Source organism: Caretta caretta, chromosome 20 (assembly GCF_965140235.1).
Source record: "Caretta caretta isolate rCarCar2 chromosome 20, rCarCar1.hap1, whole genome shotgun sequence".
Taxonomy (NCBI): Eukaryota; Metazoa; Chordata; order Testudines; family Cheloniidae; genus Caretta; species Caretta caretta.
Window position 1 is genome coordinate 7,696,507 of NC_134225.1, and position 16,397 is coordinate 7,712,903.

Sequence of the window (16,397 nt, forward strand, 5' to 3'; positions counted from 1 at the left end):
CATTCAGCTCCCTGGAAGCCGATCTAGCAGGCTGACTGGGATCGTGGGCTTCCAAACCCCCAGCGTCTGGGACCCTGGCTCTCAAATTTGCAACTCCCTGGCACTTCTAGCTCCCACAGTTTCCTGGGTTCCCAGCACCGGGATAGTCTGAGAGCAGACTGCCCGGACCCAAGGCTTTCAATAGAGCTCGGCTAAGAAGAGGAATTCTGTTTCACAAAGAGTTTTGAAGTTTGGGGAGAGGGATTGCCACAAATAGGAACAAAACCAAAATTTGACATCTCAAAATTCTCTGCAAAACGGTATCATTCCAACCCTCTCACGTAGAAATGGTATAGAGCAGGCCCAACGCTCTCTATTGTACCTTGGAACCCCCTTTTCATGGTTATCTAGCTACCTAATCTAGTATTCAGACTTTCTTTGAGCTTCTCAGTGGCAAGAAAGAAGAACAGAAGGGGGAGACTGTGGGAGCAGGGATGTCATCCCCATCCTCCTAATGTTCTCCTCCTCCGAAAAACACCTCTCTTCCCTGGGGCCGAAACATCTCTTCACTCTGACATGAGCAATGCCCAGGGAGTAAATGGAGTCTAATCAAGATCGCTTGAACTGGGGCTGGAGAGTTCTGGTCACATACGTTGTCAAAGTAGGTCCGGATCTCTTGGGTGAGGTCTCTGAAGGAAGAACCTATGTCCTTCTCTTTCAGCTCCTTCAGGACTTTGGCCACTGCTTTCATGCTCTCGCCAATGACTTCAGAACTGAAAGGGTCACTTAAGGCCCTGATCAGGATGACCATAAGAAACTTCTTGTGCTTTTTCAGCTGGACAAACATACGACATTAAAGAACACTGATCACTGATCACACTTCTAATACATTTTCTTTAGCAGTTATGAAGCTGTGGGAATTTCATCTCCCCCTCCCACCCCCCCATCCCTCTCCCCGGAGACCTATAGCTATATTTCAGACCAGGTTCGAGCTACAATGAGCCAAACTTGGTGCCATAATACACCTGTGTCATCCTATTATTAGATTCCTAGTTACTTAGATTCCAAGGCCAAAAGAAACCCTTGTGATTATCCAGTCTGACCTCCTGCATAACATTGAACTTCCCCGAAATAGTCTCTGTTGGAACTAGAGTGTATCTTTTAGAAAAACGTTCAATCTTGATTTTAAAATTGCTAGTGACAGAGAATCCACTACAACCCTTGGTAAATTGTTCCAATGGTTAATTAAAATTACCATTAAAAATCAATGCCTTATTACCAGTCTGAATTAGTCTAGCTTCATTTTCCCCCATTGAATCTTCTTATACCTTTGTTTGCTAATGGGAAGAACCCATTCTCAAAATGTGTTCCTCATGTGAGTAGTTCTAGACTGTCCTCAAGTCACTCCTTAACCTTCTCTTTGTACAGCTAAATAGATTGGGCTCCTTGAGTCTATCACTAGAGGTATCTTTGCCAATCCTTTGAGAATTCTTGGGACTCTTCTCTGAATCCTCTCTAATTTATCAGCATCCTTCTTGAATTGTGGACACCTGATCTGGACACAGCATTCCAGCAGTGCTCACATGAGTGTCATATTCAGAGGGAAAAGAACTTCTTTACTCTTAGTCAAGATTCCTCTCTTTATGCCTCTAAGGATCATTTCAGCCCTTTTGGCCACAACTTCGCATTGGGACACCTTATGTTCAACTGATTCTCTGCCATGACTCAAGTGGTTTTCAGCATCATTGCTTTTTGGGATAGAGTCTCTCATGCTGTAAGTATGGCCTGCATTTTTTTTTGTTCCTAGATGGAGACATTTACACATGGTCATATTAAAGTGCACAGATTGTTTGCTTATGCCCAGTTTAGCAAAGGATCTAGCTTGCTCTGTATTGACTGCAAAGAGGTTACTCGGGTATGTGAGAGAGCAGAATTTGGCCTAGTGCATTGTGTGCAGCCTCTGTAAACTCCGAACAACTATTTTCCTTGGTTTCTCTCGTTATGCTGCATTCTAGTCAGTATTCTCTCTTACCTTCTCAGGCGCCCCATAGACTAAATTTCCCAGGCCTCTTACAGCCATCTGCCGGACAATGCTGTTCCTATCATGTGACTTTTCTTCTAAGATGTGTAAGACTGGCTTAAGGAACTTCTTCTCCCTGAGCATGGGATCACTCATTAGCTGAAAGAAAATCAACCTGTCCATTAGCCCCAATATGATCATTAAGATTGGGAATAGAATCTGAGCAGACATGTCATACACTAAAAACAACAAGGAGTCCTCCTACAGCCCCAGTCTTGAGGATACAGACAAATATGGCTACCCCTCTGATACTTGGCACATAATACACTGTAACACAAATGAGAAATTCCACACAAATGAGAAAGGTCTACAAAACATGGAGCTTTCCTTTTGGGCACTAGAATAGGGATCCACTCACCTCTTGAGAGCCTCTTAGTGGCTGGGTATGGTATCATAGTCCTTTTCTCACCCCTGGTGCATCCTGCCAGCCGTCCTCAGTGAGTCTTCTGTGGCTCAGGCCTCTGGCTGAGTCCCAAAGTCCAAAGGAACCCCTTCTGGGGTAGTCAAGAACAGTCCCATTGTCCTCACTAGGGTCTCCAGCCCCAACTCTGGGTCCTTTACATTCTGCCCTTTGTTCAAGCTCTCCATTAGCATTGTCCCCTCCATGGGGCTTATGCCACTGTTGGTGGTAGGGGAACCTGGGCCTGCCCCTAACTCTGGGTTCCAAACCATGGATCCTATAAACAGGAGCTAGGCACTGCTTGATTTCAGGTCATTGTCGCTTCTTCCTACCGGCCACTTTTAGCTTCACCCTCACCTCAGAGTTAAAGTTCTTCGGGACTCTCTTCCTGAAAACCCAGCTTAAGTAAAGGCTGCCAGAATCAAACTCTGGCTGTCCCCTGAATTTCTGTGGCCAGAGAGCAGCGCCCTTTCTTGCCCCTCCAGTTCCTGCCAGGAACTGACCTGCTAAAGCCCTTCAGCTCCTTTTAGCCAAGCCTGATGGGCTCGGATTGGCTGCTTTCATGAGGCCTCTCTAGACAGACCCAGACTGGGGGCTCTTTTCCTGGGGCAGGGTGTAGTAGGACCATGGGGCCTCTTGTAAGGAACCTTAAAGCCCAGGTACAGCCCATCACAGGCACAGAGAGGTTGTTTTTCTTAGAACCGGATAAGCCCCGAAGATAGTTGCTTAGCATAAGTGGGAAATATGATGCAGATGTTGGAGGAAGACTGTGGAAAGGGAGGATGCTCCAGCAGGTATCCCCACACTAGCCTAGGACTTAGGAGACCCAGGTTTCATTTCCTGCTCCCTCAAAGACTTCCTGTGTGACCTTGGGCAAGTCACTTAGCCCTTCTGTGCATCAGTTCCCTGCCTGTAAAATAGGAAACATAGTGCTTCCCTACCTCGCAGGAGTGTGGTGGGGATACAGACATTAAAGAGTTTAGAGGTACTCCGATACTAGAGTAATGAGAACCTAAGATAGACATTAATGTAGTTGTAGGTTGCTTGGTTGGTAGTATTAGGACACTCAGTTCATTCAGAAGATGTGCTGAGCTAAAACAAATTCAGGAGGTGTTGGTTAGGATCAGCACTAGGACTTGGCAGAAGAGGTCCAGTCATCCAAACTCTGTCCGTATCTCTCTCAGCCAGCACCTGTGGTTGTGTAGCTAGTATAGGCAATGACGGCAATAAAAACCACAGAGAGAGAGAGAGAAGGACTCAGAAAGGTATCGTGAAGTTCCTGGTGAGGTTTCCATATAAAGGAGGACCTATTCTACTGTCTAAAATGACAATTACTCCTATGAACTGAACTGTACAACTCCCGAAAGAAAGGCAGACAAGAGTCTAATGGTGAAACTGCTCTTCAGAGCCCTGTGTCTTACCTGGGCAAGGAAAGCTGTGCTGGTGACTCGGTGGTTTTCTGAGGGGGAATTCACCCAGGGGAGGAGGCTCTGTATGATCTCAGGTGTTATGAGTCCAGATCTTAGCAGAAGCCTGGAAGACAAAAGAAACCGCTCATGGGCTAGATTGCACACTTCAAAAACTCAGCTGCTCTGAGCATACAGCTCTGATATCTAGGAGTGGGAGCTGTGTGTTTCCACCCAGGACACCCCTGCACCCCCCGCCCACAAAGCTATAAACGGGAGGTTCCCTCTCAGCCACTCTATTGGCTACTCATTCCCAAGGATAAAATGATGCCTCCTGGATCTCTTACCTCACCAGCAGACACACTCCCTCATGGTGTGTCTTGGGGTTTTCCACAAGAGTCCAAGTCCTCTGCTTCCTGAGCGCTCTCACCAGTCTCTCATTCCCACCCTTGAAAAGCACAGATTCTAATGCTTTGATAGAAAGCCTGGGGAAAGAGAGGCACAGAACTGCAGCAATCAGGAGGAAGGTGCAGCTTGAACAGAGAGTCAGGAAGCCCCGGTTACTTCTCAGGTCTGCTGTTCAGTCGGCAGTTCACCCATTGGCAATGTCCTGGACACCAGTGTCCCTGGAAGGACTTGATGCTGGGAGGTAAGTTTCAGTCTCATACATCTCATAGGACTAGTTTTGCTAGGGACAAAATTTTGCAGTTCTTTTTCATAGAATCATAGAATCATAGAATATCAGGGTTGGAAGGGAGCTCAGGAGGTCATCTAGTCCAACCCCCTGCTCAAAAGCAGGACCCATCCCCAATTAAATCATCCCAGCCAGGGCTTTTTCTCTTTCTGCAAGGAGTATGGGCACTAGCAGAGTACAGTGATATGGAAAAGATACATGATCAGGACCCAGAAACAGGGGGCATAGAGTGTGGTGATCACTAATGGACATTTTGGGGTCATATCTCCAGATATGAGGTGACAGAGTGCTGAGGGTTTGCACTTGAGTCAGCACTCTGGTCACTATTCATACTAATTCGGTTCCTCACAGAAGACCTAATTGGATAGAGGTGTACCTGATTAGGAGGTCAGATTGGGGCTAGTGAATCAAGGAACCAATCATTCCATTAACAGGGAAACTGTATAAAAGGACATGGGCAGGAGCCCTTTGAGGGGAACAGACAGAGAAAGAAACTTGGGTGACCAGATGTCCCAATATTTGGGGCTTTATCTTATACAGGTGCCTATCCCCCCACCCGCCCCTGTCCTGATTTTTCACACTTGCTGTCTGGTCACCCTAAGAGAAACAGAAAGACAAAAAGCTAGGAGAGCCTGACAAAGTGAGGTCTCTGAGTGGAAACACCTTACCCCCCACCTGACTTTTGGAGAAGAGCTTAGAAAGTTGAGATACAATATAAAGGTGCTATGTATTGGTAGGGGGATTAAATAGACTATACATTGGTGTTTACAAGCAAAAAAGTCTCAACGCGGTCTGTGTTTGTGGAAGATGTGGGGGTGCAACACCCCTCTCTGTCACAGCTGGGGGCTCATCAGGGATTTCCCTGTTATCTATGCAAATGGAGAGCCTCTTGGAGAAGCCGGTGTAGAGGTTTGGCAGTCCAGGCGATGGAGGGAACACTGAAATGGGTGATGAAGCAGCAAAGAGAAGTGTAGAACAGGGGTTCTCAACCTTTCTGTTTCTGAGCCTCCCCCCACCCTCAACATGCTAGAAATACTCCATGGCCCAGTTCCAGGCCTCTGCCCTGCCAGGCATCAGAGTTTGGGGCTCCTGGCTCCAGATTTTAACCCCACAGGGTGCAGGGGCTTGAGGCTTTAGTGCAGGTGCTGGGCTCAAGGCTTCAGCTTTCTGCCCTGAGCCCCAGCTAGTCTAAAGCCAACCCTGCTTGGCAGACCCCCTAAAACCGGCCCGGTTGAGAACTGCTGGTGTAGAACAGTGGCCTCCAAACGTTTTGGCTCACGCACCCCCAGGGTGACCTGCCGCAGACGCACCACCGATGGGAGACCTGCCACAGGCGGGCCGCCAGAGGGGAGCACCAGCCGTGGACATGCAGAGCTGCCGCCGAAGGAAAAAAACGGCGGAGTGCCGTCCGGCGGCGCTACTGCTGCCACGCCCCCCCCCCCCTGGGATCATCCCGCGCACCCCAGTTTGGAGACCGCTGGTGTAGAAGACCCGACAGACCTTCCAACAATCCCAGCAGGCAGAAAAACAGCCTTTCCTTGCCCGGTAGGTTTAACAGCAAAAGAGTCGGCAGGAATTTATACGGGAGCAAGCCCAGGTCTGGCAACAACTCCCCCAAAGTTTGGTGAGTCCCGTGACAGGAAATGGAAACCAGGCACAGGAGATCAGACTGTAAAATGGGAGCCGCGAACAACCCCGATGTGTTTTTGGTTACTCCTCAAGGAGGAGCAGTGAGACCTCCTAGGGACAGAACAATGTGGGCCCTTCAACTGACACTCTATTTAACCGGGGAAGCACATCTAGGGCTTTTAGTGATGAGCAGGCAAGAGATTATGACATGATTAAGGCAGCCATGCTGGACGAGGTGGGGCCTGTCTACAGAAAAGTACTGCCAGAAATCTAGAGTTGAAAGATGGATTGAGGGATTATGCCTCTGTGCATTTGGACAGAAATTAAAAGATTGGGCCACTCATTGGTAAGGCCAGATACTCAGACTGTGGGGGAGATCATGGACTGCATGGTTCTGGAAGTTTCTTCAGAGTCTCCCTGAGCATACCCGAGTATGGGTTCTGTGGCGCCAGCCAGTTCATCTGGACCCCACAGTTAAAGTGAGAGGAATTTGCAGAGGCGGACATTCCCAGAGTGAGTCAGTGGCTTAAGGGACTAGATTTGAGAAGGACCAGAATGCCTACAGCTGGGAAGGGCAGCAAGAAGAAGAGGGAGGAGCCTCAAGGAACTGTAGTGGGAGCTTGGCCTACGGCGTGCTTCCGACATGGACCTGAAGGACATCTAAAAAGAGACTGTCCGAAAATGGACTGTGGGTTTGCCCAGTTTTGTGGTTGGGACAAGACTCCCAGGCAGGGAAGAAAAAAGAAAGTACCTACCATATCGGTCTGGGTAGGGAGGAGCCACCAAAGGGACTAATGGACACAGCTTCATCCTGTTTGCTAATCAGGCAGGAGTTAGTGAAACCCCACTGGATACTTCCCAGAGGTAGGATCAAAACTGAATACCAGGTCCATGGGGACAATAAATTCTGCCCAATGGCAGAGGTGACTCTGAAAATTAAGGGGAAGTTTAGGCAGAAACATGTAGGGGTAGTGGATGGATTGCCCCACTGCCTTCTACTGGGCATGGACTGGAATCCCTTTCTAACAGGGACACCAAGGCAGGTATGGAGGCCCAGGAGGGTGGAAATAAAACCTGAAGGGCCAGGTAAAGAGGAAATATATGTAAAGGGGCTGGAGGAACCTAGACACGAAAGTAGAGACAAGAGGGAGGAGAAAGAAAACAAAGGTCAAGCGTAAAGGTGACTTAAGATCATCCAGTGGGGTCAAACAGTCATCAGAGCCCTTACCACCAGGATCTCAGGAGCAGGCATCCCTAGAACACTTTGGAGGGACTCAGAGCAGTCTGTGTCCATGGAAGAGGCCGGGGCACAGCCTACCACCCCGTCACATATAGGTACCTAAGATGGGCCTGCACATGGGCCAACAGCATGAGCAGAATATATACTCATGTCTGCAGCGCCAGCAATCACATAGCTAGGTACCCATCCATCTGAACAAATTCAAGTTTTGTGGACAAAACTGAGGCACCCATCTTGAAAACCTGACCCACTGTGGCCACTACATAAGATCAGCCTTACTGGCTCAGTCCAATGGTCCATCTAGTCCAGTACAGTGTCTTCCAACAGTGGTCAATGCCAGCTTCTTCAGCAGGAATGAACAGAACAGGGCAATCATGAAATGATCCAATCCCTGTTGTTCAGTCTCAGTTTCTGGCGGTCAGAGGCCTAGGGACACCCAGAGCTTGGGGTTGCATCCCTGACCATCTTGCCTAATAGCCATTGATGGACCTGTTCTCCATGAAGTTATCTAATTCTCTTTTTTTTTAAACCCAGTTATACTTTTGGCCTTCACAACACCCCTTGGCAATGAGTTCCACAGGCTGACCGTGTGTTGTGTGAAGTAGTACTTCCTTATGTTTATTTGATACCTGCTGCCCATCCGTGAACAGAGCTGAGATCCTGGTTTCCTAGGAAAATTCAGAGACACTATAAAACCATGAAGTCTGTAATTTGAGCACCTTGTTGGCATGGAATAAAGAAACACAAGAAGAAGAGAAACTAATAATGTTGCGAGATTGGTGGGAAATGTACATTAATGTGCTACCAGAGCTGAAGTCAACTGAGGACTCAGGAATCTTAGTGTTAACTGGCGAGGGGCACAGAGTGGGTGCCGAGGGGCCTGGTACATACATTCTAGCTCACTAAAAGATTGCCCCATGAGTCTCAAATAAAAGCCCATGTCGCCAATATCATTGTGAAACGCATGTCCAGATGCTGTGTCAAGAGTCATGGATATGCATTGAAAATTACATTCTTCGGATCTGTGACTCGGGACTAGTCACCAGGAAAGGTGACAAAATGGTTTTCTTTCAGGCAAGAAATGTTTATCCATCTGTTTGTTTACATGTACATTAAGCATGTAGGGTTCACATTCAGTTGAGAAGGACTGTGAGAACATCAAAGAAAGAAAAGTAGCAGGAAGTAGACAGGGGGTGGGGACCCAATTTTGGGGTACACATCAAAGGTTTGCTCTAGTCTATTTGGGGGACATCTTTCACTTAGGAAGTAGATGGACCGCGAGTTTGCTTCATGAAAGAGGGGTCGCGATCAGGCTTGGTTGAGAACTTTGGGTGAGAAACATCTTGAGACAGGAGGTTAACCTGTTGGTTAAGTTTAGTTTCTAGGAGCAGGTTATGATTTCATTTGAAATGTAACCATTTTTTGCTTGCATTCTTACTCATGGTCACTGGAATCTCTGTTCTTTGATAATCTCGGTTCTTCTTTTCACTAGAAATATATCTAAGTGCTGTGTGTTTGGCAGTACAGAGTATAAGTATCGAGTACAGAGTCTAAAGAAGAAGTAATAAACTGGTGTGTACTGTTCCATTGGGAACAGCAGGCCTGACAATTCTGTGGGAGTTCAGTGGATAAAGGGCTGGACACTATACGGAATGGTCAGAAGACTCAGAGGTGGGTGGGTGCCTGTCATTAAGCTGTACAAAGAGACTGAGGTCTGAGGAGGCCTGGGTGGCAGGGTTTGTTTTGCCAGAGCCTGGTAGTTTCAGGGAACTGACCCACAGCAGGCACAGACAAGACTTCCTCACTCGAAGGGCATGTGATGGTAAGGTGCCTCGTAACCCTGGGAACTCCTGGGGAGCGTCACACAACTCTCCTGGAATTCTCTTTGTTTCTCTCCCTTCCTTCTAATTACCGGCAAGGGTTGCCCTCAGGAAGTTGTAGCCCTTTTCGGATTTCGCTCGGGCTGCTTCTCGTTGGCAAAGGCAGCTTTTGTCCGAGGGTTTGGCTGACCTGCTGCAGGAGAACAGGAAACAACTCTGGGAGCAGTTCCCGCACAGCTTTGCTCGACTGCAGGGCTGACACCACCTCAAAGATGGCACATGTTGCCTGAAAGGAGAGCATGGTAAAAAAGGAGATCTCTTCCCAACACCATCACTCCCTCTCTCCCCTGCTGATATCTGCTGTACTAAATTCTCCCTTCGGCCAGTAACTTGAATGACAGCGAGCAACTTGCTTAACTCGTGGCTCACTTTCCCACATCCGTATAAATGTGTATGACCTCCCAAGGCATGCTGCGAGTCCAAAGGAAGATTTGCAAAGCACTGTGAGAAACCTGCTCCAAAGACTTTCTAATGGCCAGACAGTATTAAGAAAATCAGTAACGTAGCTAAAACTGCCGTATTTGTTCCACAGACAGCAGAGCCGGACTCAGGGAAACAGTCCATCAGAGGAGAAGTGCCCACACAGCAATATTATACCACACTTCCCGCTTTCCATCAGCAGGATTGTCACAGGGCACAGGAAAGCCTGAAAGATGTGTCTGTCATCTAACTTACTGAGAGAGGTTCAGCAGCTGCCAAATGCCTGTCAATTTCTGTCTCTGAGGTGATGTTGCCTTCTGTTCTTGCTGGAGTCTTTATCTTCTCTATTAGGGCTCGTAGGACTTGAGTGGCAAGCAAGGGGTCTCCCCCCAGAGATCTCCACAGCTCAGCGGTGTCACTGCAGTTTAACAGAAGTTACAGGTGAGCCCTGGACACTTTTGTGGCTCACCCTGAATGCGTCATATTTTAGTAAAGACCAAATGTTCTCCTTGCCTATGATGAGAGAGTTAGGAGTCCTGTCCTCCTTTAACTCTCCTTGTGTTTAAATATGGAGTTTCCAGGTACAGAACTAAGTTAAGTGACCTAGTCTTCCTGCAGCCTAACCATTAATACTAGACTTCAGAAGGACAGGACACAGAGCGCCAACCTCACTTCCTGTTTTCGCCACTTCCCAGTCAATTTGGAATCATGAGCATGTGGCTCCCAAAGATCTAGGGTTTGGAAGGCAAGTGGATGAAAGAACAGCCAGATTCCTACTCGATGGACATACAACTATGAGAATGAATATTCATGGCCATCCTATGTCCCCTTCACAAATGGTGTCCCTACCCTCTGTTTGCCAAAAGCTGGGACTGGGCAACAGGGGATGGATCACTTGACAACGACCTGTTGTGTTCATTTCCTCTGGGGCATGTGGCACTGGTCACGGTCGCAAGACAGACTACTGGGCTAGATGGCCTTTTGGTCTGACCCAGTATGGCTGTTCTTATGGTCTTAGATTCCAGCACTGATCACTGATAACTCAGTTAGGGATCTTTAAATGAAATGGTGGATCTGCTTCCAGTCCACTTTTAAGTACCAAGGATGGCAACACTGCTCTAGCAGCCCCACCCTCACTGATACCAAGCAGAGGTCTGATGATAATATTGGCCCTAGTCTTTGCAATCAGCCAGGGATTTGCACCTGAAGCTGTCATGCTACCAGGAAACCAACAGCCACTGCTCATTTCCAGAGTGAGCTCAATTCAGGCGTCTACAGAGGTAGATGTTTCCAACAGTACACTCCAGTTATACCAGTAAAGATAGGTCTTTAGGATGTCAAAGCAGCTATTCATGAATGGAAACAGAATGACACTTAATTTCTCTCCGCACCCCACCTTAACGTGTTCTTGGACCTTCCTGCAGAAAGAGCCAGGCTCTTAACCCTTAGGAATGATCCCAAACTGTCTGTGGCTTAAATGAAGCCCTATATCTCCTAGTAAAGCTGTGGGATCCATGTTTTACCAAGATGAATGCAACAGGTAGCGGTATATACCTGTCCATCGGCAGACGTTTGCTGAGGAGGCTGGAGATCACTGCCTCTTGGTGATGGTGAGCTAGAATGGACACTGCCTCCACCAGGAACTGCCTCAAGCTGCCCTCCTGGATCGTAGGCATGTGGCGATATAGTATAGCCAGGATATCTGGCACCTGGAAGGAACAAAACCAGAAAGAAATGCCCCTTTTTCTTTCTCTCCATTCACTCTACAGAATCAAAACCTTTATTTAACCATCTGCTGCTTTTTTAGAAATGCCTCACTTCAAGAAGCAAATGTTCAAATACGTCTGCGTAACTTGAACCCACACAAATTGCCCACACACGGCTGTAAAAATTAACACTGACACACACACAGACACACCAGGTAATTTAATGTGGTGGTGCCCAGCTATGCATTACATAAACAGTTCACATGCACAAAAGGCGGCTTTGCTTGCCCAGATTTTGCAGGTGTGATTTAAGCAGCCAAATCTGACCATTTGCCTCGAAGAATGCAGAGCTCATCAACAACCACAAGCACAAAATATGCAAGTGCTTTAAAGACAGTGTGCAAATGCCTGGGACTATGAACAGGGGACTACCTCTCATATTCATTCCTAGCCCTTCACATCTTCAAAACACTGTGCAAACATGGCAGTTCTGCTGCGAGGGTTCCCTGTTCCCGAGGCCTTTCACCAGCCTTGTTAGAAGATTTGTGGAGTGCTCCTTTCATCTAGCCCTAATGCACTGGGCGCCAGAATAAGGCATATAAATAGTGGATCCCAAAGACACTAGCGTTTTCTCCCTCCCTCCTTCTCTTCTTAAAGGGTAGGTCTACACAGCAAAAAAATCCCACAGCACTGAGTTTCAGAGCTCAGGTCAACCTGGGCCTGTGGGGCTTGCACCATGGGGCTAAAAGTGGAGCTGTTCCTGCTCGGGCTGGAGCCCAGGCTCAGAAACCTGGCAAGAGGCTGGCAATAGCCCAGTGCTCTTTTTAATCCATGTAGCCCTTAACCATAGGCCTCCTAATACCTGGAGGCCTCCAAGTGCCAGTCATTCTGTCTTCTTGTCTTTTCCCCAGAGTCTGTTTTCTCAAGCCTTTCTTGGCTGAATACTTTGGCAACAAGCTAGACCAATAAACAACCAACCATCTTCCTTTTCCCTTGGATTATCTCGGTCTACTGCTATTGATTCTGCCATTGCCTATCTTAGGGTAGAAACAGAGATGGAATCGACTCTATGTCCGAGGGGGAGAAACAGCAAGATTTTTCTTCCTTACACATGAGGGCAAAGATCAAAAAGTCTAGAGTTCAGGCAGAAAAGCTCTCCAGTTCCCAGTTTTACCTCGTCCAGCATGGCACCTCCACACTCCTTCAGGATGATCTTCATCCACAGTCCAGCTGCCGTGGCACAGGTGGAGCTAGCAGACAGCAGACCACCCAATGTGGCCTCAATAAAGTCTGTGGCCTGTTCCGAAGGAAAGTACTCACTAACAACCTGGGAACAAATCAAAAACAGGAGAGACCGCCATGATGTTTGGCTCCAGCACTTTTAAAAATGGAAAAAAAGATACATGCATCAGCAAATGGTGAATTAGCCTCCTGTCTAGCTCGCCATTTGGGATTACAATTCTCTCTCTAGTCTCTAGACTACATTTTTGTCTTCTACACTAATGATATCAGGTTAGAGGCAAAGACTCTGTTGCACAGTTAGCACAACATTGTACTGGATACACAGGAGGTAAGTTTCCCGTTTGTAGTCTCTGACATACACTGCATCTTTTTACAGCACACAGAAGTCAGTCAAGAGAGGCGTGCACACAAATATCGGCGAAGGCAAACCCACGAGGTGACAGAATGAATCCTGGGTGGTTTCTCAGCTTGATGTTCCACTAACATAGTTTTTCTCCTGGATGGCTGGATGGCAGGGCCGGCTCCAGGCACCCGCCGAGGAAGCTCATGGTTGGGGCGGCAGATTGCAAGGGGCGGTGTTCCAGCCAAGCTTGGGGCGGCATGGGGGTCTTTTATTTCATTATTTTTTGTGCTTCACCGCTCCGGATCAGTGAAAAAGCAAGAGCCGGCCCTGCTGGATCGGTACATGTGTGTGCATCCACGTGCGCATTTTCATGGGCGTGCAACATTCTGTGGAATCTGGTTTTTACGTGGCATTCAGAGCACACATCTATGAAAAGTATCTTGCTGGTTACTAGCAACCAACGCCCCGCTCCCACAGCTCCCTCCGAGTACGGAAAGGCATCATGAAAGAGCAAATGTCAAATGAATGGTGCCCGGTCACTCGCACATCCGCACAAGCTTTTTGAGTCAGTTACCCTGGCCATTTTGGAAGATGCCTGAAACAGAGCCTTGGGGTCTGGAGCTCTTAGTGCTTCACGGAGACATCTCAGCTCCTCCTCTGCTGAGCCCAGGTTTATGGACTGGCCTGGAGTGGAGAAAAGGAGAAAATGTACTGTAACGATTTAGGAAACTGAACCCCTACTGCATGGATCTTCATACGGGAGGATCCATGTGCTATCATAGAATCATAGAATCATAGAATCTCAGGGTTGGAAGGGACCTCAGGAGGTCATCTAGTCCAACCCCCTGCTCAAAGCAGGACCAATCCCCAACTAAAACATCCCAGCCAGGGCTTTGTCAAGCCTGACCTTAAAAACTTCTACGGAAGGAGATTCTACCACCTCCCTAGGTAACGTATTCCAGTGTTTCACCACCCTCCTAGTGAAAAAGTTTTTCCTAATATCCAACCTAAACCTCCCCCACTGCAACTTGAGACCATTACTCCTTGTCCTGTCCTCTTCCACCACTGAGAATAGTCTAGAACCATCCTCTCTGGAACTACCTCTCAGGTAGTTGAAAGCAGCTATCAAATCCCCCCTCATTCTTCTCTTCTGCAGGCTAAACAATCCCAGTTCCCTCAGCCTCTCCTCATAACTCATGTGTTCCAGACCCTTAATAATTTTTGTTGCCCTTCGCTGGACTCTCTCCAATTTACCCACATCTTTCTTGTAGTGTGGGGCCCAAAACTGGACACAGTATTCCAGATGAGGCCTCACCAATGTCGAATAGAGGGGGACGATCACGTCCCTCGATCTGCTCGCTATGCCCCTACTTATACATCCCAAAATGCCATTGGCCTTCTTGGCAACAAGGGCACACTGCTGGGTCATATCCAGCTTCTCGTCCACTGTCACCCCTAGGTCCTTTTCCGCAGAACTGCTGCCTAGCCATTCGGTCCCTAGTCTTTCTGTGTGTGTCCGGTTTCAGTAGTCTCTCTGCTCTCACTATTTACATCTAAGCTCCTATTCAAGTACAACTCATGCAGGTAGATCAGAGGTTTCAGTTTAGAGGTGAATCCCTCCACCAAACTCTCCTTGTAAAAGAGACGGGGATAGACAAAAAACTTCGGCAAGAAACCCAGGCTCATCAGTCACTTCTAAACAATGCTAGGATTACTATGTCGTACATTCAAAGGCTGGAGTCCCTTATTCTGTTTCTGAATCATCAACACTGTTTTTAGGACTGATTAATAATAATTGGAAATAGGGTGACCAGGGGTCCCAATTTTATAGGGACAGTCCCCATTTGGGGGTCTTTTTCTTATATAGACTCCTATTCCCCCCCACCCCCTGTCCCGAGGTTTCACATTTGCTGTCTGGTCACCCTCATTGGAAATGGCTTTAAACGATAACCAAGCTCTATCCCGTATCATCTAACCCTTAGGTGAAAAGAATATCCTACTCTTTCACAAAGGGGAAAAATGGCCTCTACTTACTCCACTAGCTCTGAAGGCTCATGCCAGAGGGATGCTGGAAGAACTTTTTGTTTACAGAATTATTCCAGGAAACCCCTCCAATACAGCCAGTGGCAGGGTAAAGAGAATGAAAATGTTTAGTACCAAGGGCTTGTCTCCATGGAGATATTCAAGAAAGCTAATCCCCATTCATTTTCAAAAAGCATGAGTTAAACTTCATTAAACACCTATGGGGACACACTTATTTAGAATTAAAGTGGCCTTCATTCAGGTTAGTTTCATCCACGGAATTCACTACAATTAATAAGGCCCATTTTAATTCAGAATCCGAGCATCCACACATGTGTTTAATGCCATTTACCTCATGCACTTTAAATGTACACCTTTAGTTCATTTGGATTAACTTTCCTTAGTGTCCCTGTGTAGAAAAGCCCTAAGGAATTTAGTGCTTATCTACCTGTATGCAGGTATCCATTTATTAGTTGTACAGTTCCCAAAAGTGTGCTAGGCTCTTTACACGTCAGAATCTTCTCTTCTAATGAGGTATTTACAAGATGCCCACCATTCTGTTATCTAAGCGACAACAGACAGGACAGAAAGAACTAGATAGGCAGACAAATGGACATTACAACAGTGAAAGAAGGTGAAGAATTCCTTATGCCTGCTAATGGTCTCCTCACCTTGTATACAGAGAAGGCAGCTGATACAGTCAACCACCCACTGACGGGACGTGGCCAGCGAATCACAGCTGTATGGTGCTATTCGTCCAATCAGAGATCCAAACCGATCAAAAGTTCCCTGAGTCCAATGAAAAAAGAAGAAAGAACGAAGAATGAATGGTTTCCAGTTGGACTAGACTTCACTTGCCATCCTTATTGTTGAGACCAGTCAGCTCTGTGTTTTTGGGGAACCAGGGCGCAGTATCTAGCCTGTCTGACTCATGAAAGACACCCCCTGCCCCCACCAGTCTCTGTTTGAACCAAAACCCATCAGAGAAAAGGCTTGCAGAGAACAATGAAGGGTGTTGGGAGTCACACCTAGACCCCTCCTGAGAAGGGTGACAAGATTAAGACATCTCCATTTGCATACAAAATGAAGAACAGAGACAACTCCCCTAGCGTCATCTGCATGAAAGATGGGATAGGAATTAGCATGAAGAATGAGGAACAGAGAACCGCACTGAACTCTGGGACCAGAAAAGCAGGCACACACTGCATCATGGGAATCCCTGCTCCAGATGCTAATGAACCTACACCTGCACACACCTAGCTCAGCAATTATCACACCAATTCTAGTAATAAATCTTTATTATCCTAAAATACTGAAGCAGCCTAGTTGCCTTGTGAGCTGCCTGGAAAAAACCAC

At 47.3% G+C, this 16,397-nt stretch overlaps 1 protein-coding gene and 1 long non-coding RNA gene across 2 annotated transcripts; both read right to left on the minus strand.

Moving 5' to 3' along the window:
- Positions 1-509: 509 nt before the first annotated feature.
- Positions 510-3,988, minus strand: LOC142069716 (uncharacterized). Its single transcript, XR_012665651.1, has 3 exons — positions 3,881-3,988; positions 2,012-2,158; positions 510-814 (listed from the first exon to the last, which is right to left on the minus strand). It is a non-coding gene; the product is annotated as an uncharacterized LOC142069716 (long non-coding RNA).
- A 220-nt stretch (positions 3,989-4,208) lies between these two features.
- Positions 4,209-12,882, minus strand: LOC142069702 (maestro heat-like repeat-containing protein family member 2B). The gene is made up of 5 exons (XM_075121748.1): positions 12,609-12,882; positions 11,283-11,437; positions 9,984-10,146; positions 9,341-9,534; positions 4,209-4,350 (listed from the first exon to the last, which is right to left on the minus strand). Exons 1-5 carry the CDS (start codon positions 12,651-12,653, stop codon positions 4,209-4,211), a joined length of 699 nt encoding a protein of 232 aa, XP_074977849.1. The 5' UTR covers positions 12,654-12,882.
- Between the last annotated feature and the right edge of the window lie 3,515 nt (positions 12,883-16,397).